The sequence below is a fragment of the Fundulus heteroclitus genome, chromosome 19 (assembly GCF_011125445.2).
Source record: "Fundulus heteroclitus isolate FHET01 chromosome 19, MU-UCD_Fhet_4.1, whole genome shotgun sequence".
In the NCBI taxonomy this organism is placed as follows: Eukaryota; Metazoa; Chordata; class Actinopteri; order Cyprinodontiformes; family Fundulidae; genus Fundulus; species Fundulus heteroclitus.
Window position 1 is genome coordinate 13,222,688 of NC_046379.1, and position 27,528 is coordinate 13,250,215.

Below are 27,528 nucleotides of genomic sequence, written 5' to 3' on the forward strand. Positions count from 1 at the left end.
AAAAGTCAATAAAGGACATGTGAAGTAAGCAGTTGATGTTTGTTTATTGGCCTAAGATTGTCAGGACATAATGCGACGTCTCCAGTGCTTAACGATGTTAATCGTACATTTATTTGTGACATGTGCAGCACATTGTATAAATGTGTTTACAGAAGTAAAAGACAAGGAGTCATATGAAAAAAAGGCAAATTTTTACAATGAGCTCTCAGGACATTGTTGATGGTTCTTTTCACATATTTGTTTAAGAGAAGTACGTAAAGTTAAAAAATATGCCCATTGATGTGAATGGATAACTATAACAAAAAGAAATATGTTCTGTTTTTTTTTTTGTCTTTTTCCATGTAGTGGTAGATATTCTCTCACCCTGGCACTTTCACATTTTAATTACCAAAGCGATTGTTTTCTCAGCTATAATACAATGCATACAAGTTTGTCTTTTTTTTCTTTTCTTTTTTTTTTACATTGAAACATCGGGTACATCTGGGATGTTCAAATATTTGACCCAATAAACAAAATATGTATAATAACATTACGAAATTTTAACAACAATAAAAGAATTTGTTATAATAGCCTGAAACTCCCATCTGCTGTGACGCACGATTTAGACCGAAAGAGTCACGCGCATCCATTGCACAAACTGTTAAATACACACTGATGAAAAATACAGACATAACACACGTGTTTGAGTAAACACAAAGATCATCAGTGAAATCATTGAGGCTATGATTGATAAATTAGGAAGTGTTTTTGACTGATGCTAAGCTCTTTTGTTGATTGGCTGGTGCAATGCTGCCTCCCCATGGCCTGAAGCACACACTGCAGCTACTTGAAGTTTTACATCCTCCTGTTTTTCGAAAGAAAAAAGAAAAGGGACAACTCTCTCTGGTCCTATTGCACAATTTATCTTCCAGCAATGGAGAGAAAAAACATTTCAATTTAAAAAGTCCATGTTTTTCTTTTTACCCACGCGCCCTTCCTCCACACAATTGTTGGCAAGAACGTTCAAACAACTGTACAGTGTCACATATTAAATAAATACTCTCCATCAACAAAAATGTTGATGAGCATGTTCATATTTATAAAACTGAAAAATCCGGCTCATTAACTTGAAAGAAACGCACATTTCAGCACCACAATCCGGTGGCAGCTTTGGCTGAAAACGTAAACGGCAACAAAACAAAACAAAACACAAACCCTCCATAACCAGCAGGTATTAAATATTTGTATTAAAATGAGCTTTCATGTCCTAAACCCACTTTTTTTTCTAACAGGGTTCAGCATATGTACATTAATAGACGCAATTGATGCAGATATTATTTTTTAAAAAAACACAAACATTTTCTGTCATTTTTGATAAATAAAAATAGAAAACCACAGAGATATATTTTTAGCCTTACTGTCTGCCATCTGAGTCCTGTCATGATTTTCCCAAGTGAAAGAGAACTTGGCAAACGATGGCGACCACCCCCGTGTTGAGCACTGAGGAAATGGAGATGTCTAATAATCTGCTCTCATACAGTACAAATTCTTTCTTGTTCTCTTCCACTTTAGCCATGGCCAACAGACCTTTAGCGGCTCGGCACATCATGTTTACACTGGGCGGGTCCATTGGAAGGTGTCCCATGTGCAGCAAACTGTGCGGGTTCTGCTGGTACTGCGCCATACTGACACCGTCCTCCAAGAAGGCGACCAGGTTGCTCACGCTAGCCTTCTGCAAAGCGATGGCGCGTGCTGCCGTGGGGTCTCCCTGCGCCAGGTGCGAGAGGACGGCCACCGCCATCTCCCTGTACACCTGCGTTTTCCTCTGACCGACGTATCGCACAAGGACCGCGAAGAGTTTTTCCTGTCTGCTGAAAGGTGGCGTGGCCAGCAGGAGGTCCACGTTGCCATCCTGGATGCTGAGCTTGCAGAGGCACTCCAGCACCAGTCTCTGGGGAGTGAGCTGGGAGTGCGGCGCCGCTGACGGGAAGGGGTCCTGGGCTTCCGCCGAGGGACAAACCATCCAGTGGAGTAGGGCATCCAGGATGGGGAGGCAGATAGTGTCAGAATAGGTCGAGAGATCAAGATGTCCTGCGATGTTGGCAAGCGTGACCATGGCATTCTCCCTGAGCAGAGTCAGGCACTCCCACCACCACTCCTCTTTGCTAGTTGACAGTCCCCGCTCCTGTTGCTCGTCCCTCTGGTAGCTGGGTGCTGACCTGTTCCTTTCGGGGTGAGTGTGGTGCAGCAAAAGTAGCCTGCCCAGAAGCAGAACGAGTGCAGGATGGCGAGACATCTCCATGTCGTTCCCAGGGATAAAGGACAGACTCCGCACTATGTTGGAAACACAAAGGCACCTCTTGGAGAGGGAGTCCTGCCAGGACGAGGTCGTGCAGAGCGGAGCCTCGTCCAGGCAGCGGGGCTCGTCCTCCAGAAGGGTAATGTGGTCATCCTCCCCGTCTGGATGCACCCTAAAGGGGTAAGATGGCAACGATCGAGCAGGGTGGGCGTACGACAGGGCGTCAACCCTCGCGCACAAAACGTCATCAATAGTAGCGGTGATATGCTTCGGTGGCTTCCCGTTTTCCTCCTCCATCTTGTTTTCTGGTTTGCTCTCACTCGATGTGTTTTTACCCACCCTGGCAGGAGGATCGCTCTGCAGTTCAAAGTGTGTCTGAATGTGTGCCGTTGAGTCTCCTCCGCCTGCCTGCCAGTGTAGCAGCCCGCTGTCAAACTCGGTGACGTAACCCAAGCGCTCAGTTAGGTCTTCAATCAGTTCGTCTTTGTGCACGATCTTGATGGGGAGTTTATCGTATTTACTGGCCTGTTTAGGTTTAGATTCGGACTCTGCAGGAGGCTCTTCCAAACAACCTTTTTTCGTTTTACTTGCTTCCGTTTCTTTTCCCTCCGTTTCTTTTCCTTCTTGTACTTTATTCACGTTGTCCTTTTTATTTGTCATATTGGTATCCTGATTCATATCCTGCACCTCTGCCTGTTCTTCAGCGACAGGTGAACTTTCCTCCTTGGTACCTCCTGTTTTATTCTCCTGTATTTCTGTTGTTGAGGAGGGTTCAGTTGCCGACAGGATTGCAGGTTCTGTCTCGTTGTCTTGGGTGGCACCCTCGTTTCGGGTAGAACCAGAATCCAGATGGCTTTTGGGAACCATTGTCCGAACCTCAAATTCTTCCAGAATTCCAAAGATTTCGATCAGACAGCGGCGGAAGTGCTCCACAATTAGCTCAAGGAATCCAGGCAGCTGGTCAAAGAAAGATAAATTATGATCAGTATCAAGGCTCCTTGTTTCTGCACTGAGAAAGAATTCAGTCCTAATGAATATACAAACTTCCTAAATTATAGCCTAACAATTTTTAACAATATTCATACAACTCTAAATCTAAAATGGTGGGTCTGTCTTCAGACCAGGGTTTAAAATAAATCCACTAATTTATGAAGTAATCAGATTAGTCTGGTAATACACAAATCAAGGCTGTTAACTGCCATTTGCCTGTTTTTTGATAGATCGTCCCTCATTTGTGATTGGCAAGTTCGAAACTCAAAAATCATATTCTGATCAGTAAGTGGACCACATTAAGCCTCCAGGTCATGGTGAAAACAAGACTCTTCAGTGCGGAAGCTGTTACTGAGTGAAGAGGACTTAAATCAAGATAATTGGACAATTAAAACAGATCCACACAGATAATTACATGAAAACTGCATTTTCTGTGGTATACCTGAAGTTCATTTAGGGTGCATAAACAGTACAGTAAGAGTCCTGTTGTACAATGTATGCTTGATTTCCCCAAAAGCAGTCGTAGAAGATGGTGGACTTGGATATTTTGGCAGCCCTTTGGAAATCTCAGAATTAAGGTAAGAATCTACATTTTCTGGAACTGGAAATTTATGGTCCCCAAAGTTGTGGTTAGGAGTCAGCTAGTGTGTTGTGAATCTAAGAGTTCTGAGATCCTCTTCAGGAATTTAAACTAAATAACAAAAGTGAAAATAGTGAAGCACATTGATGCTAAAAATGTTGAGATAAAAAACACCACTTGTAAATAGATGAAAGCAATATACTGGCTGTTGATCCTGTTTGTGTGATCATTGTATTGTTTAATTGACACAGCAGAAATACTTATATACTACGCCGATAGTGGGTCACAAATCTCTTCCATTATTATTTGGTGGATCAGAAGCTGAAAAATTTCTGCTTTAGAATATCCACCCAGAGGTTGCTAACTGCTTTAATCATTGAAGATGCCTGTACATATATGGATTAGTCTGATTTTACCTGGGAGAGGTTGAAGGAGGCCACGGTGTTGTCATCATACAACAGGATGTTGATGGTGTCTAGAGCCCACGTGCTTTCTGCCAGCAGACCAGACTTCAGAGACATCATCACGCGCCAGGCTTCGGGTGTTCCTGTGGTCAAAAGAGTGGAATTAGAGGGGGAAAAAATCCAATGTGGCTATCCTGCTTTGCTACATGTATCCAGCAATTTATCAAAAGCAGCAATGTGATTTATACAAACAGTTGGTGAAATGTCTTACCACAGTCCTTTGAGGTGAGCTTGCGTCTTGGCTTGAGAATTGGCATCGTGGCTTCCACTGACCCCGGCGGGTAGTTAAGGTCCCTTCTTAGGTTAGGAGGAAACTGACCAATTGGACCGCTGCCTTGTGAGCCCATCATGCCCATCCCTGGCTTAGGCATCTTCATGGGGGACATGAAAGGGGCTTTGCTGGGTGACATTCGAGATTCCATGGAGCGCTGGAAGGCCCCTGGGCTGGGTGCTCGAGGCAGATGGTTGGTCATGGATGGGGGGTTGGTGTAAGATGAATGGCGTGAAGACATGGGGGCCATGCCCCCTGAAGATGACATGTAGGGAGGCTGACGGTGCCACTGGTCGTGTGCGCTGCGACCGTCCATGTCGTCTCTGCAAATGGAGCCGTACGGCTGCATTTGCGACGGAGGCCCTTGTCTGCTGTGGTAGGGATAGCTGAGGTCTGTTCTTGAAGGCCACATGTTGGGCCCCTCAGCAGCGTGGTTCGAAGCAGGCCCCCCACCCATCATGCTGTGCTGGCTCTGACCCGACGGGGCCATTCGGTCGCGGTGGTAGGAGTAAGGGAACTGTCCTTGGATGGGTCTGTGTTCAGGGCCTGAGTACCCACCACCATAGTGATTGTACATGTCGGGCTGCTGGTTTGTGTACTGCATAGCGTACATGTCACCCTCGTGTCTTTTGGGCGGGGGGCCATACATTCCATCCACTGGTCGTTTGTAACCCTGTTTAAGTAAAGATCTTGTTATTAAAAAAAAACAAACTTACAGGTAAATTGAAAAATCTAAACACAGATCGATGTCATACACCCAATCTGTAAAGGTCTAACCCTGAAAAAAAAATTGTCTTAACTATGAATATAACTCCATATTTACATTATGTCTATAGTGATGTAATAATATTAAGCACATTTACACAAGAGGTTATTGTACTCTTACAGTTTCTTTTGTCTATTTTCTTTCACCAAACTGTCAAGTTGCACGTAAAGATATTATTCCCACAGCTGCAATTAAATGGCAAAAAATATGCATTTTTCTAGTCATATCAGTCACACAAACGTTTTACACTAGAGCCACGTTCACCCACATGCACTCACTAATGCACACACATATTGATACACCTATAAGCAGATTGGTAGGCAACCTGCGGTTAACTGCCTTGCCCAGGAAACACACCGACATGCACCATCATGAATCATAAATCATTAATCTAGCATCACTTATAACTATTTTTCAACTACAGGTACACTACTTTTACACATTCTGTATTTTTCTGAGTGAACAATAATTAAGTTGTAGACACGATTATCTAGAGTCTTACCACCGATGGACATAGCTGCCAAACAATTGGGTTTAAAATTTAAGTGAATGTCACTGGACTTTTTTGTGTCAGAAATCAATAAAAAAAAGGTATAAATAATAAAAAATTTATAGGTTTCTGTTCATATTTGCCACTCAGATCACTCAAGATAGTATAGAACATTTCCAAAGTTGAGATTTTCTGGAGCATTTAGTCCTTTCCACATGCAAACTGAGTTTTTCACTTTAGTCTGTGGTGTTTCACTGTGGACCGGGTATCTGGAGATAATAAAAATATAACTGGCTGACTTCATACATACTTATTATTGTTTTCTTTGCTGGAAGCCTCAACACTAAGGCTGTTTTTATGTTTTGTTTTTCTTTTCGTATCTTTTTCCCTTTGCTCTCACGGTGGTCACATTAAACTTCAAATGTAAGCCAAACAAGCTATAGACTGAAAGGAAATTGTAAATAATGCGCCTATGCAGAATTTTACAAAATCTTAATTTTTCTAAAATGTGCATTTTAGATGGTGTCTGTCAAATAGTTTTTATTTGTATATCTACTGCAAACCCTGTTTTTCTTTTCTTCGTTTTACGTTCTACCTACTCATTTAGGTAGTTTTGGATTATGTTTATTCCTCAAAAGGACTATGAATATTACCCCTGCCAAGGGCCAATTAAGTCACATGTTACTTGAAACATAACAACAGTCCCAGCACTAAAGTTTGCTATCAAAATATATATTTTTTCAGGTTCTACTTTCAGACTTTCCAAAACAACAAACTCACACAAAAAATACATGATTTGTTTTTTTCCATGGCTTCACATAAGTTAGTCTAAACCTTTCCTCTTAGAATTGTTCAGCCTCTTCCTATAACGTTTTATACTATAATCGTTTATTGCAATATCAAAAGTGAAAAGGTGTAAAAAACATTTAGTTAAATTTCAAAGAGAAGCTAACAGTGCTGTGTCTCACCTGTTGCTGTGGGTACATCCCAGATGGATGCATCCCGTATGAGATGCTGGGATACTGCTGCCCATAGCCGTCGTGTCTGAAACGCAGGAGACAAAGCAAAACCTTCACCTATTAACGGCCAATAAATCCTTTGATATTTTGTTAGATTAAAAAGCAGAGAATGCTGCTAGATGCAAACTTTAGAGGACTGACCTCTGCTGTGAGGAGTATCTGCTGGGAGAATACATGTTGCCTTCACTGTTTGAGTGTCCCATGTTATTCTGATTTCCAGGGGGGCCCATGGTTCCCTCCATCCCCATCATATGGTCAGGTCTAGAAAATAAAACAGGTCAATAATTCATACTTAACAGACCTTACGGATGTTTAGGTATAATCATTGTCAGCATGAATTCCATTAATTTTGAGCTTTTAATGGTGCATTGGAACCGTTCCCTGTTCCCTTTTATTTGGCGCCAACCAGCTTATGGCATAATTCTGACTCTTCTTATCCAAATTAGTAAAACTTATTTTAATGGCTTGTTTTTCTGGCATTGGCCCAGGTTTTAAAGCATAAGACATTTACATAGGGTTTATTTTAGGGCCCGTCTAGAGGCTTTATGCTGGCCTGCTTCATACGTTTTAAAACCAATTTAGATGTGAAGTCGAGTTGGCACAACCAGCTGTGTCCAAGTGTTAACCAGCTAGCTGTTGATTAGATGTGTAGTTGGTTAATTTGTTCTTCCTTCTTCCATAAACTGACTAGGGGACCCACAGCATAATGCTGCCACCAACATGCTTGATACTTGGTACAATGCTCTTAAGTTTGAGAGCCTTTCCTTGGTTCCAAGAAATATTCTTCTTGTCATTTTGGCCAAATAACTAAACAGTTTTCAATTTAAATCACATTTTGAAACAGGCGCTTAGGCAGAAGTCTTTACTTCATGGTGATTTTTAATATACTTCCCTACAGACAGTGACACTGGTGTTCCAGCATCTTGCCGTTTATGAAAGGTCACAGCCTTGGTGGTTCCTGAGTTAAATTTCCTTTAATCAGAGGTAGCTGGTAGGTAATATGAGAAAAACTTTGACACAGTCCGGTTGACCAACTGGATACTGATCCCAAAGGCAAATCGAAACTGGTTTTAAAACAGAATACAAAAGCTAATGTTAAGCTTCTGAAATGACTCGACAATTTAGACTTTACAGACAATGCTTAAAGGCTGCCAGGGAACAAACCAGTTTTAAAAAAACTCTACCAACTCCGATGAAGTGAGTGGTCAAAGATTCAGCCAGTATTAAGGCCAGGACATTGCCGATGGGTTCAAAAATACGAGCAACTTTTCTGCACCTTGCACGCTGAAATTACCTAGATATCAGTGGGTGCGTAGGTATATATTTGAGCCTATACGTATGATTTTGACTGGGTTTGGATTAAAGAAAGCCCGCAATAAATTCAAAACTGTGCACCCAATTCTTGCTTTTTAAAATCATTGAAGTTATTTGTTTTTATAGTCTTTCTAATTCTTTGTAAACCTCAAATGTGTCATTAAAACCATAGAAGTATAATGCATTCATGCTAATGTGTTTTTAATGTGTTGTTTTTATCATGATTACAGTGTCCTTGGGTGCTCTGAAAGGCACTTTCAAATGAAATGTATTATTATTATTATTATTATTATTATTATTATTATTATTATTATTATTATTATTATTATTATTATTATTACTATTGATGGGTACTGGTAAACATCTAACCAACAGTACAGCTTTTCTGGGAGTTTTGTATGTTACCTCCGGTCATAGCCTGGCCCGTATGGATACTGGGACCGCTGGCTCATGCTCAGCCCTGACGGGGGCCGACCGTACAGGTCCTGCATACCTCCACTGGACATCTGGCTTGGTATATATGGATCTGCTCCCGCCACTGAGATGGAATAAAAAGAAGCAAAATTAAAAAGCTTGACTTGTATCTCCAATCTCCCACCAGATGGCAGCATCCCTCTATGAATATATCCTCCACTCTCTCTTATTAGCCCTATTGTTCTGTGGCTAAGTGTTGTTATGCAGCTGCCATCCACCATATTACTCATTCAGACTCCATTCTCCTCATCTTTCAGAGGAGCTGCCATTTCTTTCAGGGGGAAAAAAAAACTACAGTTTCCCCCCCCCCCTGAAAACTAAAACACAGCTCGGTAAAAACAGGTGCATCTCAGCAGGATGCTAGGGATGAAAGGTTGGAGGAAGGAAAAAAAATGGTGATGAAAAGGACGAGTGGAATAAGGATGAGACAAAGGCTAAGCTACGAGAAGATCAGACGAGCTGTTGTGTTGTTTGATGAAGGGTTGTTGTGGCGTAACAAACAGTTGCCATATTCTTTCTAAGTTTTAATAACACACACACACACACACACACACACACACACACACACACACACACACACACACACACACACACACTAACACACATCTGTCCTGATCTGAGGCGACATGGTGATTTGACAATAAATTAGACCAACAAGGCAGATGAAGGAACAATGGCTTCAGGACAGATGAATCATTTCGAGAAGGCGGCATGTGAATTTACAGAAAGTTTAAGAATCAAGTTTTTTAATTTTAAACCTGTTTTAGCTAGGCTGTTTACCATCACAGGTAAAAAGAAACTTAAAAAAAACGTCTTAGTTTTTTGTCTAAATACCAAAACCAAACATGCAAAAAAATGGGTAGGTATACTAAAAAATTCAGAAAATGAATAAATAAGTTCTGGCAATGGTGAATTGGGTGTCACAGCGTGCGCCCCCCCGCTTACTCTTCCTCATCCCTGCGAAGGGGTCCTTGGCGTCATACTGCATCCTCATCATCATGTCAGGCATGCCGAGGGCCTGCTGGTAGGGAGCTGAGGGGGGCAGGCTGCTCGTCCGCTTCTGAAAGGCCGGGTCGCTCACCTCCGAGAAGGGGTCCTGCACGCTTACACTGCTCCTGGACAAATAAAGAAAACAAAGATCGTGAGGAAGGTACACAAGGTGGACTCTGAGGTATGGCAGTGTCTTTCATTTTCGGGGAGAATAACCTCATGTTTGAATGCATAGCAAACACACCAAATAATACAGATAACTGCAATAGTGGCATCATATAGACCTCAGCAGAGTCGGGTGTGCACCTTGCATTCACTTAAAAAAAATATTTTTTTCTTTTGATGAAACTGTTATGTAGTCCCAACAGAAACAACATGTATTATTTTTTTCTAAATAAAGTGTGTTTTTTTTTTTTTTTTTTTTTTTTTACTGATGTAAACTAAATGTCTAAAACACAACTCCAGTATAAAAATCGCAGATATTCTAGATTTGGAACAGTTTGCTACCATTAATTATACAATTGACCAGCCTTGGAGCTTTTACATCTGATATAAAAAAAACAAAAACAAAAAGGCTCAAACTAAGACAAAAATGTGAACGGTGAAACTTGCACGGCTTACACTGCTCAGCATCTTTTATGCTTTATATTTCTTTTCTCTCTTCCTTGAAGTGTTACTTTACTGTTTTGAATGAGTTTCTTTTTAATAGTAGTTTCACAGGCTAGATTCTTGATTGTATTGAATTCTTCTTTAAATGGTAGTTTTAAAAAGGTTTCTTTGTATTATCAGTATTAAAGCTTTGCTTCTAAAAGCCTAACCAGGGGTTGGGCCTGCGAATTAGCCTTTGGCCAGAGGCCCTTTAGGTGGGACAACAGTTAGTTTTATTTATAGCATTTAACTATTGTCCCTGCTCAAGTAAATTTGAGATACATAAAAAATAAAGGAGGGAAAATAACCAAAGAATTACGTACAAGTACATCTGCATTTCATATAAGCAGGCACAGAATGAGCTTTTATATTCAGTTAAATACTACCTCATCGAAGGCAATATTTAAGCTTGTATAGATTCAGATGCTTAATTACTTCCAGACAAACCGACTGGTGACTGGAATCGGTCAATTTTATGTTTTGCAGGTTGTGATCTTGAATTAGTCCGATCTTATAGGCACGCCGTGCATCCAAGCCACAAAAAGTCTAATGCCAACCCTCTTTGGTGTGGAAGTTGAGTCAAGAAAACTCAAACTCCGCCTTGTTCAGCATGTAAGAATCTTCAAGAGTTTTTAAACTGTGTTTTCTATGCAGGCATGACCAGCACATTCAGGCTGCTACAATGGATTGGTCGACTTTGGGAGATATCGGGATGTTGATGCTGTTTTATTCATTAGAAGAGTCCGATTCTGTCTCATGAAACATGTTGGATTAAGAAATGTTGGCAGTGTTTGGAAACCGCACCATTTAGGTGTCTACTTTCTTTACAGAAAATACACACAAGGACAGCGTTTAGTAATTATAATTGCACTAATCAGGCAAATTATTAACATGTGATCCTAAAGGCAGTTTAAAATGCCAGCTCTATAATCACATTGCCTTTGTTTTGAAATACTAGTGAAAACCTGTTTAACTGCAGAGCTGAGTAAAAACAGACTGTTCTCCCTCTCCCTCACACACACACAGTGTGAAGTCACCTCTGGTCCTGATACAAATAATTATCCTTTGATCACAACTGTCATTTATATTGGAAATATCTTGTTGAAAATATTTGAATATCAGATGATGTTGTACTTTAAAGTGAGCATTAGTAAAACAGCAAGAAATAATCATTGTTTTAAGATGTAAAGGACATATTCTGTAACTCCTTTTCATTGGTAGTCATCTATAGATACCTCTGTACCATAACCTAAGAGATTTACTTTGCAGATTTACACTAGCTACGTTTACATGGACAAAAGTAATCAGAATAAAAGGGCCTCATGTATCAATCGGAAATTGCAATCGGAATATTGTGATCAGTGATTTACGCGTTGAGTGGCGGAAATACGTTGGGAAGCAAAACTGTCTGTACTCCTGATACAACCTTTGTATTCGAAACACTAAAAAAGCTCAAAATAGTTATTTATTCAGTAAAGTTTTGACCGTAATTAGAAGCTGGTGCAAGTCCAGCCTGGCCGCTCAGAAGACAATCGTATAATACTGCTTTGTTTGCTATTTGTTGTTGTTCAATGAAGACGGAAGTTCTTCTTCTTCTGTGTTTTTTTTGGAGGGGGGGGGATTTGATAACTGTGCATGTCAGTGTAGTTATTTTCTGAATAAAGCCAGGTGCACATAAAAGCAGATTATGATCAGATTAATTGTTTAAACGTCCATGTGAACAGTACAAACCAATTATTTTTTGTTTTTTAATCCAAATAAATTTAAATCTGAATCGTGAAATTTTGTGCATGGCGACTAACAGCTTTCAGAAATAATTGTTTGATTTGACAATAACCAGTTAGTATTTGGTAAACAGAAATCAGATTGGCTAAAATCGGTAGAAGCGTTTAGAAGATCTATGATTGGTGCATCTCCAATTAAAACACATCTGTTTATAAGCCGTTTATTATGACCTCCTCTGATATTACAGACGAGAACAATCAGTCAGATGTAAAATAAATAATGCTTATGTGACTGAATCTGTAAAAGAGGCAGCAGCTGGCGGCAGCACTATCAGATGACTGTCTGTGTGGTACCTGTTGGGGGGCAGTGGAGTGACTTGTCCCAGCGGGGTGGTGGCAGGTGTGGGTGGTTTCAGGTCGCCTGCTGTCTCTGCTGTAGAGCTGCTGCCGGATGACTGAGGCGTTTGTGGACCTTGGAGAGAACCACCTGAGTTGGCTGGGAGACAAGAGAGGCATTATTACTAAATCTGAAGGATTCCCCGACTTCTCCCTTAAAAAAAAAAGAAGAAAAAAAAAACACATGCACATTCAGACCGTAGGGCTTCTCGAGGACCTCTGCTGCGTTCTTGAAGCTGGTTTGAGTCAGAGCAGCCAAAGTGGGATTTTATCGCAGCAAGGTGTTGTATCAGGGAGATCACTTTGGGCTTATGTCCAAAGCACTCAGAGTGATGCCCAACATGAGAACTGAGCCTTGGCAAACTCGCCACATAAGGGCAGAGTGGATGGAAACGGACGCATTGCTCAAGAGATGAAGGAAGCACAGGCGCAGCAAGGAGAGGAGAAAACCTCTGGGTACCTAAGGGCACAATGGCAGCACACTACTTAATTTAAAGCTGAAGGTGATTTACAGTGCCTTGCAAAGGTTTTTATTACCCTTAAACATTTCCAGGTTTTGTCATGTTATAGCTACAAACTCCATTGTATTTTATTGCGGTTTTATGGGATAGACCAACATGAAGTAGTGTGTATTTGCAAAGTTTAAGAAAAGGAATACATGATTTTTTTTAAATGTTTGGACATAATAGAAATTTTGAAAGTCTAGCACCTTTATTAGGTCACCCCTAAATCAAAATAATTCAAGTAAAAACAATTGTCCTCAGAAAACTGCTAGTTAGCAAATAGAGTCTCAGTGTGTGTCATTTATTCCCTGTAAAAATCCAGTTGCTCAGTGAAGGCCTCAGAGGTCTGTTAGGAAATATTAGTGAACAAACAGCATGAAGACCAAGGAACAAAGCAGACAGATCAGGAATGAAGATGTTTAAAGCGGGGTTAGGTTATGAAACAATTTCCCAATATCCCAATAGCTTTGAACATCTCACAGAGCACTGTTTAAAAGCCATCCAGTCAAGTGGAAAGACTGGGGCACACTTGCAAACCTACTGTGACATGGCCGTGCACCTAAACCGACAAGCCATTAATCAGAGAAGCAGCAAAGAGGCCCCTGGTGATTCTGTAGAGATCCACAGTTCAGGTGCAAGGATCTGTTGACAGGACTAATGTTGATATGCACACCACAAATACAGCCTTTATAGAAGACTGGCAGGAAGGAATTGTTACGGGAAATTCACATGAAGTTTTGTTTGAATCTAGCCAAAAGCCACGTAGGGAAGGTGGTGTACTGGTCAGGTGACACCAAATATGAACTGTTTGCCCTTCATGCAAAAAAACATTCATCTCTGAACACACCGGGTCCACAGTGTAACATGCTGGTGGATGCATGAAGCTATGGGGATGATTTGCACTAGATAAAAGACAGTTCTGTAACAAAACACTGGGGTAACATTCTCCAATCTCTGGACCTCGAACACACAGTTTGGTCCATACATAAAGTGGAATTGTTCTGATCAAAGTATATTCATGTGTTCTGTGACAAGGCGTAAAAAGATTACGTTCACAGATGCTTTCCATAAACTTAAAGGTATTTTAAAAAGAGGAATAACCAGGCCTTTAGGTCTCCAAATACGCAAAGCTTGGACATACACGAAAACACTTGAGGTTGTAGATGCAGTAGAAGGTGCTTCCAGAAAGTTGTGCAACATTTTCTGATCAAAAACAGGTCTTGCTTTTAATTTTTTTATATAAAAAAAATAAAAACAAAAAGAAATCCATGTATTTTTTACATCCCACTTTACAATTCTGAGTGATTTTGGAAACAATGTAAACTTGAAGCGTGCAACTTGACAAAATGTAAAATGAAAATCTGCAAATCCCCCTCAGTTGCTGAGGATGTTGTATTGAGGGTAACGTTTTGAAGGCAAAATTACAAAAACAAATGTCACACAGAGCAGATAGCTCACAAAAAAAAAAAACATCCACTGTAAATCAGTGAAAAGCTCCATTGATCGTTCCCTGTAAGACCCTCGCTTAAAAACAAAGAGCTCTGGACAGGGGTTGAACCTGGGTTAGTGTGCTATTTTCTTATGACACCACATTTCTGCTAAATTCTCTGCTCAGACGACTGGGAAATTATAGGAGCGCGGCGCTACAACGGCCCTGCACACAAAGAACCCCCTGACCTCATCAAACCAAGGGATACAAATTCCCAGATTGAATGGAAAATGGGAATCGGATCGGCTAAACGATGACAAAGACACTGAGGGAATAGGAAAGTATCCTAATGAGCGTTTAGTGTGAGAAGTCTTTCTCTTTCTGGGGGAGGCTCAGTGGCCTCTCCCTGCACCACGTTTCCTTAGGAAATAAAGGCCCTCGTAAGACTTAGGCTTTAAAAATTCATGCTAATTCTGAATTATTCAACGATACCCCCTGCCTCTACATCACAGGAGACAGATAGGAGGAGAGACAGACGGAGGTGTAGATGGTGTCCCATGATGATGAGCAGAGGTGAGAGGAGAGGGCAAAGACGGGTCAGCGAGCTTTTTGTGGGCTATCCCGGTGTCAAACCGCATGAATATGCACACGCACGCCCAGGTGGAGGAGAGGGAAACAGTCGCGGGGTTAGCTGAGGTTAAGAGGTTTGTCATTCTTCAAGAGCGTGACCGATCGTTGCAGAAAGACGGAGGAGAGAGGCGGAGAGGCGCGTGGACTCAAGTGCCTTCTGCTCCACATTCAGCTGGTGGAAAAAAAAAAAAAAGAAAAGCTGGCAGGATAGAGGGGGAACAAGTGTGTATGCGTGAGAGCCTGCATGCGTGTCTGTTTGTGACATAATCCGGGGGAAGGGGGTTAGGGGGGTGGTGGTTAAAGAGCAGCGAAAAAAAAAAGAAAAAAAAAAGAAAAAGTCAGTCAGCTGGGCCGCTTTTGTGAATGAAAGGTGACGGAGAGGTTGGGTTTGTTTACGTTCTACATTCCAGCCCTCATTAATCACTCGGCACTCCCCACCACCAGCTTCACACAGCACACTCAGACCCCACACCAGCCCGCCGGTCAGGCTCCCTCGGTGACATCATAGAGCTGTCAGTCTATATTTAGGCTGGCAGGGTGTCAGGAGGGCAGCCTGAAGCCGACAGTGGAACTGAAAGCATCCGCAGTGGGATTTATATTCTGGGGCTTATAAACTACGTGGTACTGACAAGTTCTCAGAGACTACGTTTTTCTTAAAGGGCTTGAATTTCAATAAGTGTTTATGGTAAGAGAGGCATAAAACTCTTAAAGTTAAAAAATGTAAACGTAGAACTAAGTAGAGCTAACAGATTATACAGTTCTCCATGTTGGGAGGATTTTTAGCTTAGGATGGCTTAGGTAGCCATGGGTCAGTGTGAGATTCTCAGTGTATGAAAACCTTGAGTAAAAATAGCACAGTTTCATAAATTAACACAAAGATGTGAACCAAAAATATCTCATGATGTAATCACATTTTTAAAAACAGACAATAACGTTATACTGATTAGTAGACTGGGAAGATGGATGAGATTGTCTGATAAAGCAGTCAAGCGGTTCAGATCTTACTTAGCTGATGAGGACTACTTTGTGTGACTTGCAAACTATAGATCTGAGATGAACAAAGATGACATGTGGGGTTCCTCAAGGTTTAATAGTCGGGCCGCTGTTATTCATTATGTATGTGCCTAGCTCAGATTATAGAGAACATCTTTTACTATACATATGCTGATGACATTTCATTATTAGGTCTGTAGCACAACACGACTACAGTTTTTTTTTACAGAGATAAAGTAAGTGAGTCCATGTGAGTGGATTAGGGATCAGCACTCAATTAACCTCAATGGTGTTGAAGTTCACAGAGCAAACAGTGTGTTTCTTTAAATGCACTCTAAAAAACCATAAACTCGATGAGTTAATATTTATTATGTCTTAGCTTTTTTAATTTGCATGTTTTTTAGGTGATGCTAACACTTTATTCATTCTTTTAATGTGTTTATTTTATTTGTTCCTTTCTTCTATAAAGTACTGTTGTCTATGGATAGTACAATGCAAACTGACTTGTCTAGCATTGCCTTAATGCTTCTAAAATAACATAACATATGGATTGTCATGGTTATAATTCGATGAATCTATCTATCTATCTATCTATCTATCTATCTATCTATCTATCTATCTATCTATCTATCTATCTATCTATCTATCTATCTATCTATCTATCTATCTATCTATCTATCTATAAGTTATAGACATATATATTTGACATATTGTATCTTGACTTCGATATATAAACCTGAGCAAAAATATAAGAATAAACTCTTGCTAACTGTAGTAGAAGTGCCAATTTAGGAGAGCATCATACAATTTTGCTGTTTCCATGTTCATTACAAGCTGATGTAAGCTGTCTGATTAGGCTTGATATCTGCAAACACTCGTCTTGCAGCTACCAAGCTGTAGTTTTGAAACGGCTTAATCTTAAAAAAATAAAAGAGTGACGGTTGGCGCGCTCATGCCAGGAAACATTTACAAACTTAATTTTCTTCCTTGTAAGCGAGGAAAGAATTAGGATGCCTTCTTTCAGCCAGCTCACAAGCAGTGTGCAGCCACTGTGCTCAATTCTAAAGAAGGAGACTTCACCATCCCTCTGGCGATTCCTCTGCCGTGAGACTTTATGTTTCAAGAACTCGGGTTAATCTAATGTGCTGGAAAAGTCCAGACAGAGATTTGTTTCAAAGGCATCAACAGCCGTGACAAGCGTAATAAGTCCACATCAGCTGTACGTGGAGTATTTAAGCGAAGAAAAGCAGTGCAATGGCACCTTTATGCATCTGTAATAAGCAAAGACATATCCTCACCTCTGTGCATATATTCTGCAAAAAAACAAAACAAAAAACCTGCCCATCAGTTTATACTGCTAAATGCTGATAAATGCATTCAGGCTTTTTATATTACACTTTGTACGTTACAATCCTAAACCATGGTGCTTTCAGCTGATGTTAGCAAAATTAGATTCCGTTACTATCCTGCAGAGATAACAAAGGGCCTAAAGTATAAACGTTGTAAGAGAGCATTTATTTCCATGTGTGAATATTATCCACTACTAAAGGCCTGTTTACACTACACTTTTTTAACCGAGCCGAGACCAGTCCGAGCTCGGTAACCGAGATAACTCTTGTGTGTAAATGGTCAGCAGACTGAACCAGACCGCGCTAACGATAACCGGACCGCACTAACTGCAGACCAGTTCATCAGTAGGTCTCGGACTGGTTTTTTTTATCCCGGTTCCCTGAGAACGAGGAGCGCATGAGCAGACCGCGTCATGCCCTTACAGTCAGCTGACTGTCAGCGGGTTTCCCGGCGTGTCTGGCTGCACGTCCCGATTCACACTCCATTCAGACAAATTTCAGACATTCATAATAATACTAGCTTCCTTACCGTGCCACACGGTTTCCAGTGATGACTCTGCTTATGAACCTCGGCGTCTGTTGTTGTTTCCTGCGTCTGTAAATCCTTATTAGACGTTCATTTGTCTTATCCACGTCCCAAAAGCCGACTCTGTCTAACAATAACATCCTGAATGTTACGGGTGCCGCCAATTTGATTTGCTCCGTCCCGCCTTCAATCCCAGAGAGCGGTAGTACCGCAGATCGCCACTAGGAGGCGAGGAGCAACCAAGGAACCATAACCGAGATAACTCTTGTGTGTAAACGGCTGCTTTTATCTCAGTTAACTGGACCAAGCTCGGACCGGTCTCGGCATGGCTTGGTTTTTAGGTGTAGTGTAAACGGGCCTATAAATGTCTATGCGATCACAAAGGAAGATGCTCTTTTTCTCTGGCCTGCGGTAAAAGCAATCTGCGGTGTCTCTGCTAGGTGAGGAGCTCAAGTGTCCTATTTGAAAGCAAGGGTCACTTTTCTCATCTTCGCCGCGAATTAGAGATGTGACCTCACCAATCCGTTTGCAACGACTCTCCCTCTCGCTTCATAGTCGTCTGCAGGGACACGCGATAACACGCAAACATAAGACACCTTTTGTGGCGTGGCACTGCAGCAAAACAATATTACCTAACCTTCAAACGCTGTAATCAAATAAAGGTCAGTCTCAAGCTGGAATAGCAAGGGCTGACTATCATCATTCACTTCCATTAAAATGAAAATGACCTCATCAAAGCAGAGATGTTTTTCACTCATTTCTCTTGAGTACTTGCGATTCAATTTTATTCTGCAATTTTTTACCTTAAATTACATAAGACATTTCGCTGCAAAACTAACGATGCTTCCTTGGATTTTACGTGGCAGGCCAACAAAAGGTGGAAGAAAAATTTCTTTCTTTCAAATCAAAATCCAAAAATTGTGGAGTGCGAATATTTTCAGCCAACAAAGATTGAACACTTTCTCCAAGCACCTTTTGATGCACATACAGCTGCAAACTCAGCTGCAGCCCTACAGGGATATGCCTCTGTCAGCCTTATGCTGGCTTGTGTCCTGGAGGTTCTGGGTTCAACTCCCATTTATTCCAGTATTGTCCTGTATTCAGCATTATACATTTGGACTAAAATCCAACCAGTTCTCTCCAGCGTATCTGTTGAAGAAAAGCTTCCCACCATGATGATACTGCCATCCTCGTGTAACACATGGTGTTTGTAGCCTGTGATGTGAGGAGTTATTATTATTATTGAAATCACATAGCATCTTGCTTGTACACTAAAAAGTTGAATTTTGATCTCATCTGAGCAGAGCACCTTTTGTTTGTTGTACATTTTTCTAATAGTTGCCCTGTCGCTAGAAGATCTTCTTTGAGCCGAGTATCTCTCAAGCTCCTCCAGAGTTACCATGGGCCTCGTGCGTGTCTTGATTAATGCCTGACAGATTAAGGGGGGGGTGGTGTCATGTCTTGGTAGGGTCCAAGTAGGGCTATACCGCGTCCATTTTAAGATGGATACTTCATCATTTTGTGACCCTGCTGTAAGCTTCCCTGCTTTGACTGAAATTTCCAGCCATCCTTCACAATGTAAAAGTAGCAGCTTTGTTCACGGGAAGATTTCTGACACAGCTGTGAGGATCGCGGATGTAATCTCGTTTGATCTACAACACCTGCTATCTGGCCACTGACAGATGGGAGGGAGTCTTTAAAAAAAAAAAAAAAAAAAAAAAAAAGAGGAGCAGTGCAACGCTCTGTTATCAGGACTCACCAGGTGACGGCGGCTGGATCTTGACCTGCTTTCGGCTGTCCCCTTCAGTCAAGCTGCCGCCGCTGTTGCTGTCTGTTGGTGGCTCCTCTCCTCTCTCCATCTTACACTCATAGGCAAACAGATACTGGATGTACTGCTTCTTGAGCGTGCTGGCCGAGCTGCTGGATGTACCGACATTCAGGGTGCTGGACAGCTCGCGCCACTTCTTGTTCTTGTTCACCTGACAGATTGGGAGAATCCGGTTTAAGGATAAGGCACCGATCACAACAAGCTTTCGGGGCTTAATTTGCTGAGGTCATCTCAAGGAAGAAGAGAAGGATCCTGAAATCTGTGCACAATTTTGACATGTTGGTTTCAATTTGAAAGGAACAAAACACTACATTTGAAAGCATCACATAGGACGACCTGATATTTTAATCTTAGATGCCGTGGATGACTTTAGTCGGAAACACATTTAGACTTGCAGCCGTATTTCACAAAACAATGTTCTTCCAGCTGTCGGACCGATTCCTACTGAAATGGTTTTCTGGGTCTCTGCTGTGGAAGAAAATGACTAGGAAGCACTTTTGGGATGAACTGGAGCACAACGTTAACTCAGATCTATTGATCCTCACTCCAATTATTCTGCTGTCTTGATTTAAAATCTTGTGTGAGGCATTTGTAGAGCAATATAGGTCATTATGGAAGCCCCAGGCTTTCAAACACAGTCTGTATCTAAAGATGCACTGTTTGGTCCCCCTGCATCATTTCACATCAGCCATTTGGCTTGAGTGAATAATACAAAAAGCCCATGCTAATGAGAAGAGTAAGAGGATTTTAATGCCAGAAAGGCCAAATATTACCCATTAAGTGCTATTTCAAGAACTAAAATGGGCCTTTTATCTTTAATATTATTCCATAATTCCTACTGTAAGTCTGTTCTTTGCACATTACCATAGCGAGGCCTCCTATTTCCCGAACAGCAATGTAAAGTTTCCAGAGATCCAGTGGCTTCTTGCCCACAACAGGGAGCTGGGAAACAGGTGTACCCCGCTCCTCCATGAAGGTGAGGTAGCGCTCCACCCAGGATCTCCTCTCTGGCTCTGCCCCGAGATCATACAGCCGGCTTATCCGCTCGCCGCTGATGGAGGAGGAGTTAGGGTTGGCTTTCTGCTGAGGCACACACACAGAAGTGTAGGTATGGGTTTCTTAAAATAAGACTTTAGATCCTTTATACAGATCTTATATGATATCAGAATAAAAGAAAAAGATTTTTATAAAAATATGTGTTTGCAATGTTACCACCACAGCTTTCAGTGTATTTTATTTCATCTTTATACTTCCACACAAAGTAGTTGATAGTTGTAATTTGGAAGGAAAAGTGATCCAAGGGTAGTAAAGTCATTCCCAGAGGAGCTGCACAGATCCACAGCTCAGGTGGGAGATTGTCAACGGGACACTAGTAGTCTTGAACTCTACAAATCTGTCTTCAATAGAAGAATGGCAATGTTAAAAGAAAAGCCATAAAAAGTACTATCTGCAATTTGCCAAAACAGGCAAGAGTGGGGTACTAATTCTATAAAAAACAGCTTTCTGAGCTGCATGCAAAACCTTTGTTCTTGATAAAACCTGTGCACAAGACGTGAAACTGAGGTGAATTTTTACCCATTTGGACGACTCAAAAAAAACTACGTGCAGCAGAAGTGTTTAGAGCAAAGCACATACCTTATGAGATTGGCTCAGTCAAAGTCAAGATTTTTGCAAAAAAACGAGGGAAAAAACCCCAAATGACTTGCAGATGTAACATCAGATGTATCGTCATTAAAGGTCGTTCTAGAAAAGACTGACTCCGGGGAGCCGAGCACACCTAAGCGCCACACTTTTAAGTTTTCTTTCTTTGTAAAACACTTTAAAAGGCACGTTTGCTTTTCCTTCCAGTTCATCATTATGCTCTGCTTTGTGAAAGCCCATCAAAGGAAACCCTAATAAGACATGAAAAAACTCAAGACGTCTTAATACCTTTTGCGAGCCACCGTATAAACCCAGCATTATGTTGCATCATCCATTAAACAGTTTACTGTTTATTCTCCTGCTGCTGCCGTCCGCTACGACAACCCACTCACCCCGTCAGGATCATTAAAAATTCATTTGTTATTTACACATTGGGAAGTGGACCCCTGGTTGAACGAACAAGCAAAAATGAATTTTTTTAGATTCATTTGTGGAGTCTGCAAGCTGTGTTCATTTCAAAGCTCATATAGCAAATATACCCCCCCTTCCCCTCAGAATCTAAGACCTAGAAAGCCAACCTCTTAAAAAATAGTTACACAGTATTGAATCGATAAAGCATGACTTCTGATTCTTACAGGACTGGAGGGGGCCTTCAGAGGCCAAGGTGGACTACTGATGCTGTCGCTGTCGTCTCCGTGGTAGGAAGACAGGCTGGCGGGACTGGGTGAGAGGGGGGATGGCACATGCAGGGTGCCGCCTGGTGTGGCCGGCTGGGACACACTGCTGTTGTTATTGTTCATGTAACCATCCTGCAGCTGTTGGAGAGACATTAATCACACTTCAGAGCAGAACTATCACACTCTTACTCCACTTTCCTTCCACAGTTTTTATCTGAAACAGCTTATAGTTCATTCGATAAATCACATGTTTGGTTATGGCTTCGTTACACACCAGGAGAGTCTTTGTGAAATTATTGGATTGAATAAATGGATTGTTTTTTTTAAATGTCTTTGTCTTATATGTGGACAAAGACACACGCAGACACGTTAATTCACGCTACGCCTTATAATCCAGCGCGATTTATAGTCCGAAAAATACGGTATTCTCATTTAGAAGAGGATGGGCTGTTTTACTTTTTGTAGTGCAACCACAAATGTAATTCTCTCTCTCTCTACTATATATATATATATATATATATATATATATATATATATATATATATATATATATAGGGGTAGCTCAAAGTTGCTGCAGAGAAGCCACTGCTTCTCTGCATCAAAAGGAGTCAGTTGAGATGGTTTGGGCATCTGATCAGGATGCTTCCTGGGTGCCTCTCTTTGGGGCTTTTCCAGGCATGTTCCTCTGGGAGGAGGCCACAGAACTAGCTTTAGGTACTATATTTCCCGTGTGGCCTGGGAACTCCTTGGGATGCACCAGAATGAGCTGGAGGATGTCACTGAGGAGAGGTATGTCTGGGTTTCCCTCCTGGACCTGTTGCCCCCCGACCCGACCTCTTAAAGGCAGAAGACAAAGGATGGAGGGATTTTTGTGTGTGTTTCAGTGTGAGTTATTTTCTATTTACAACAAGGGAAAATAAAACTTGTATTTGTATATTCTTTGCAGCTGTACCCATACCGTATCAAGACCCACAAATATCTATGATAGTATTTTTTATAGATGTTGTTTCACTTATCCCCACAATGCTAAAATGTATACATGGAAACAGAACATGTTAAGGTATGTATTTGGTACTCAAAACCTTTAAGCAAAGTAAAAGGGGAAACTACAGCAAAGATATGCTCCAAGTACACAGAGACAAAGTTCCTTGTTGTCTGGGGGTTTTCAAACTTACAAAGTTCGAGTTAGAAAAAGAATAAGCAGCAAACAAAACAGAAAAAAAGCTAAAAACAACCTAATATTAGCATTATCATTTAAAAATAAACGAATAAAGCAAGTAAAAATTTCATTTAGCATAGTCTGGTAGTGTTTTCATTTAATTATAGTGTGTGTGTGTGACATGCAATCAGTTTTATTCACATTTGAAATAGCGTTTCCACCTTTCATAAAACTGAGTAATACAAGGTCATAATGGTAATAATTTTACATAATCACAGCTGAATAACTTGCCTAATGATACAAAGAGTCTAATTTTCATGTATCGTGCTTTAAAGTAAATTTTTCTGCAGCCAGTGTTAGGATTTTTTTCTGTGTAATATGACACAAAGTGTTGGTGAACTACAGTAAAATAACTGCAAGTATGGGATTGTGATGGTTCTACTTCAATGTTTAAGAAATCTTTACACAAAATACGGTCTTTAAAAGATGTTCAAAATTCTTTCACTTTTTAACATTTTGGATATTTGGATAAACCAATGCACAGTTGCACAAACGTGGGAAGCAGGAAGAGATATTTCATATTTCTGCTTCTACATTGAGCCCCACATGAATCTTTAGCTTGTACCCCTCTTTGCTGCAATAAACAGCGGCAAATCTTTTCTGGGAATTTGTTCATGCTCAAAATCTTATGCCTATTCTTTACAAGACAGCCGAAGTTCTGTCAAATTAAGTGGATAACGTCTGTGAGCGGCAATGTTCAAGTCTTGCTATGCATTCTTAACTGGATTCAGGTCTGGACTTTGACTGGGCGGCTCTACACCGAGCCAGGCTCTGATATGAACCACTCCCTTGTAGCTCTGGCTGTCTGGTTTATTGCTGAAAGGTGGCATGATGCTGCCACCGCCATGGTTCACCCACTTGAACTAATTAGGGAACATCAGAGGACAATTGATAAGACATGATTTTATTAAGGGGTAGGAGAATAAAAGGGTCTGAATACATCATGCGGACACCACTTTTGAGCTGGTTCAGATATTCATAGTCTATGAATAATGCAGCAAGGTGCAGTTAAAGCAGATCAAATGATAATATTCACTGCGTACTGGTGATCATGCATGCATGCGCAAGTGTGCATAGGGTTCCTCAGCCTTTGCAAGTGTGTGTGTGAAAGTGAGCGAGTGTGAGAGAGAAACTGCAAAAGAGGGAACAACAGCTTGACAAGTGCTCCTCGTCTGTGTACAGAATGCTCGTGTCAGCAAAACCTTATCTTTCTGGCCCTCTCTCTTTTTGAATCTCTAACTCGTTTTCTCTCTCTTGGCAGACAGATCATCTCTTTCGGGAGCACTGGGGGTCTTTCTGGCTGCTCGGGCTGCCTTAAATAATTCAAAAGGCCCTACTACCGTAATCAGCAAAAGAAAAGACAGGGATTTGGAGGGGAAAAGGCGTGTAGTGGTTGTGATGGAGGCGTGAGTGTGTATGTGCGCTGAAGATGAGTTGTTAAGCAAAAAACAAGAGGAGGAGGGGGGAGGGGGGGGCAGAAAAGAGCAAAGAGCAGAGTTTTGTTGTTGCTGAGCGGAGCCAAGCTCAGCTGCTATTGTGAGTCAAAATGAGAAGTCAGCTTGTATGTTAAGACATGTGTGTGTGTGTGTGTGTGTGTGTGTGTGTGTGTGTGTGTGTGTGTGTAAGTTAAAGGAGGCAGAGGGGAAAACGGTGAATGTTGGGTAACTAAAACTCAGAAAGTGTGTCTTCTTGTATTTATGCGCATGTGTCTGTGCGCCGCATTTGAAAGCGTGCAATGCATGTGTGTACTGCAGATGCCAACTCCTCCGCCCCCTTTTCTTTTTGCTTCCCGCTTTATTGCAGCTCGAGCTGCCAGAACATCAGCAACTAAAGTGTGCTGCAGGCAAAAAACAAAGCGAGGGAAACATTAAGATTGGTAAATGTTAAACAAATCATTAAATATGACGAGAAAACAACAGCGCGAAGGCCCACTGTGCTGAGGCAGCATATGCTGATCAGATTTGCTTTGCCTCACGTAGATCAAAAAACAGCAAAACCAAATAATAAGAAAGAATAAATAAAACCAAACAAGTAAATGAACTGCAAAGAAAAACTTCCGTCGGGGTGGAGAGGGATGGTTGAAGAGGTACCTTTGGTTTGTGTGCCTCGTTGTTTGGGCCGCTGTCATCTTTGACATCCATTTTCAGTTTACTTTCTGGGCTCATTATGATGTCTCCTGAGAGGCCCATTGCTCCTTTAAACAGATGGAAAACAAAAAACATTTACAAAAACTATTAAAAGTACAGTATAATGTCTTGCAAATGTGTTTCCCTTTAACCTTTTTTTTTTTTTTTTTTTTTTTTTTTTTTTTACATTTTGTCTAGCAACAACCAAAAACATCAACTGTATTTTATTGGGATCTTATGTGAAAAGTAGCTCAGGAACATGAGGTGAAAACATTTCTTTTTTTTAAATGTTGTTTTCATTTTTAATCGTACATAAGCTTGAAAACCATGTATTAGTTTTATTTTACTTTACAATTCTGTACTACTTTTGAGTTTGTCCATTACTGAAAACACTAAAACACATGGAAATACCTTTGAAGTCAAATGTAGATGTTGAATTTAGCAACAAGGCGCTCAGGTGGTGGAGTGAAAATAACTTAGGATTATTTTTGTGCATTTCAGCTTTTCCCTGATTTTGCTGTGTGGTAAAAATACTAACATTAACAATTCTGCCTCTTGATTTCATCCACATGTATAACGACTTGCATAAGTATTCATATTCCTTGAACATTTTCAGGGAGCACAACAGCGAAATCTAAAGAAAGATGACAGATGGGTTTCAAGATGTTTTGCAAATAAAAAAATCTGAAAAGTGTGGCATGCGTTTGTATTCAGCCCATCTTTAACCCGACATGCCTAAACGCATTTCAGTGAAACTATTTACCTTCAGAAGTCAACTAATTAGGAAATAAAGTCCAGATGTGCGTGATAGGAATCTCAGTTTCTGCCTTGGTCACAAAGGTTTGTTAGAGAACATTTGTGCTCAAACAACATCATGACCCCCAGTTAGGAATACGTCCTCTAGATTAGAAACATTTGGACTACGTGTGGGGAAAACCGACACTGCACACCACCCTTAACACCCCACAGTGCAATATGGTGGTGGCAGTGTCATGCTGTGGAGATGGTTCTCTTCAACAGGGACAGGAAAGTTGATCAGAGCGGATGAAACTATATACAGGCCGATCCAGGAGGAAAACGTGTTAGATGCAGCTAAAGACTTGAGACTGCGGCAGAAGTTCACCTTTCAGGAGGAGAACAACCCCAAAAAATACAGAGAGTTACACAAGAATGGCTTATAATCCAGGCATGATTATGAGTCCGGCCAAAACTCTGACTGAAACTTTGTGGCAAGACTTGAAACTTAATGTTAGTGAGCTTGGGATATTTTACAATGTAGAAAGGGCAACATTTTTTTATCCCTGGTTTTGACATAAGAGACATAACCTAAAAGACTTGTAGCTGCAGTTGTAACATAAAGGCGGTTCTACAAAGCTACAACTCAGGGTGGCAGGATTCAAAAGCATACCAAACCTCTTGTTTTTTATTTGTAAAATGTCTGTTAGACAATCTTTCAACAAAATGAATACAGGTGGCTGTGGTTGTAAAATTACAAAAAAAAGAGTTTGAAGGGGAATAAATTATTTTCCAAGGTACAGGGCTGTGTCCTTATATCTCTTGAACAGCCAAGGTTTAATTGTCATTAAACATTCTGCTAAAGAAACACATTATGAAACATCTCGGTTATCAGCATCAGCACCAAATCATACGTCTAAATGACACGAAAAGTTATATAATCTGTGTTGGTGAGCGTAAGTAAGATACCTGCAGGTGGTGTACCGTAACCTGGACCTTGGCCGTTGCCTGTGGTCGAGCTGTTGTTGCTTGTTAGCTGACTGTAGGGGCCAGAGCTCACTTGGTTGGTGCCGGGGCCTTGGTAACTTCCCTGCCTACCACACACACACACACACACACACACACAGAGAAGAACATTTTCTTAAAATTTGATTTAGAGGACATGAATCAAGTTAGTCACAATGTAATGACAGGCTGTGGAGAGATGCTGGTAGCGGAGGAACAGAAGTCACATAATGACAGAGATGCTATTTGGCAGTCTGTCATTGCCGTCCTCCTTTTGCTGCTTTAGGCAAACACTAAGCACCGCGTACATCTGAAAGCTGCGCTAAAGAGACGTAGCATATCTCTGATCAAACAAACAGCCCTTCTGAAAGATTTAGAACGAGCACGTAGCGTCGGGAAAGAAAAACAAAAAATCTCTCCACTCGGCTCTTCCGCTAATCCCCCCATCACTCCTCTCTTCCTC

At 41.1% G+C, this 27,528-nt stretch overlaps 1 protein-coding gene across 4 annotated transcripts in view; it reads right to left on the minus strand.

Moving 5' to 3' along the window:
• Window positions 1–25: 25 nt before the first annotated feature.
• Window positions 26–27,528, minus strand: part of LOC105925919 (AT-rich interactive domain-containing protein 1B) — a 259,649-nt gene continuing 232,146 nt past the window's right edge. For 3 of the 4 annotated variants that reach the window (XM_036150964.1, XM_036150965.1, XM_036150962.1), the window contains 13 exons: window positions 27,030–27,154; window positions 25,290–25,393; window positions 21,939–22,118; window positions 20,527–20,745; window positions 19,594–19,813; window positions 12,363–12,504; window positions 9,592–9,761; window positions 8,578–8,710; window positions 7,000–7,119; window positions 6,808–6,883; window positions 4,524–5,256; window positions 4,265–4,395; window positions 26–3,235 (listed from right to left, as the gene is read on the minus strand). In XM_036150964.1, coding sequence (XP_036006857.1) covers window positions 1,418–3,235; window positions 4,265–4,395; window positions 4,524–5,256; window positions 6,808–6,883; window positions 7,000–7,119; window positions 8,578–8,710; window positions 9,592–9,761; window positions 12,363–12,504; window positions 19,594–19,813; window positions 20,527–20,745; window positions 21,939–22,118; window positions 25,290–25,393; window positions 27,030–27,154 — 4,171 coding nt within the window. In that variant the 3' untranslated portion in view covers window positions 26–1,417. The remainder of the gene's footprint in view (window positions 3,236–4,264; window positions 4,396–4,523; window positions 5,257–6,807; window positions 6,884–6,999; window positions 7,120–8,577; window positions 8,711–9,591; window positions 9,762–12,362; window positions 12,505–19,593; window positions 19,814–20,526; window positions 20,746–21,938; window positions 22,119–25,289; window positions 25,394–27,029; window positions 27,155–27,528) is intronic. The other variant, XM_036150963.1, reaches the window with a different exon arrangement.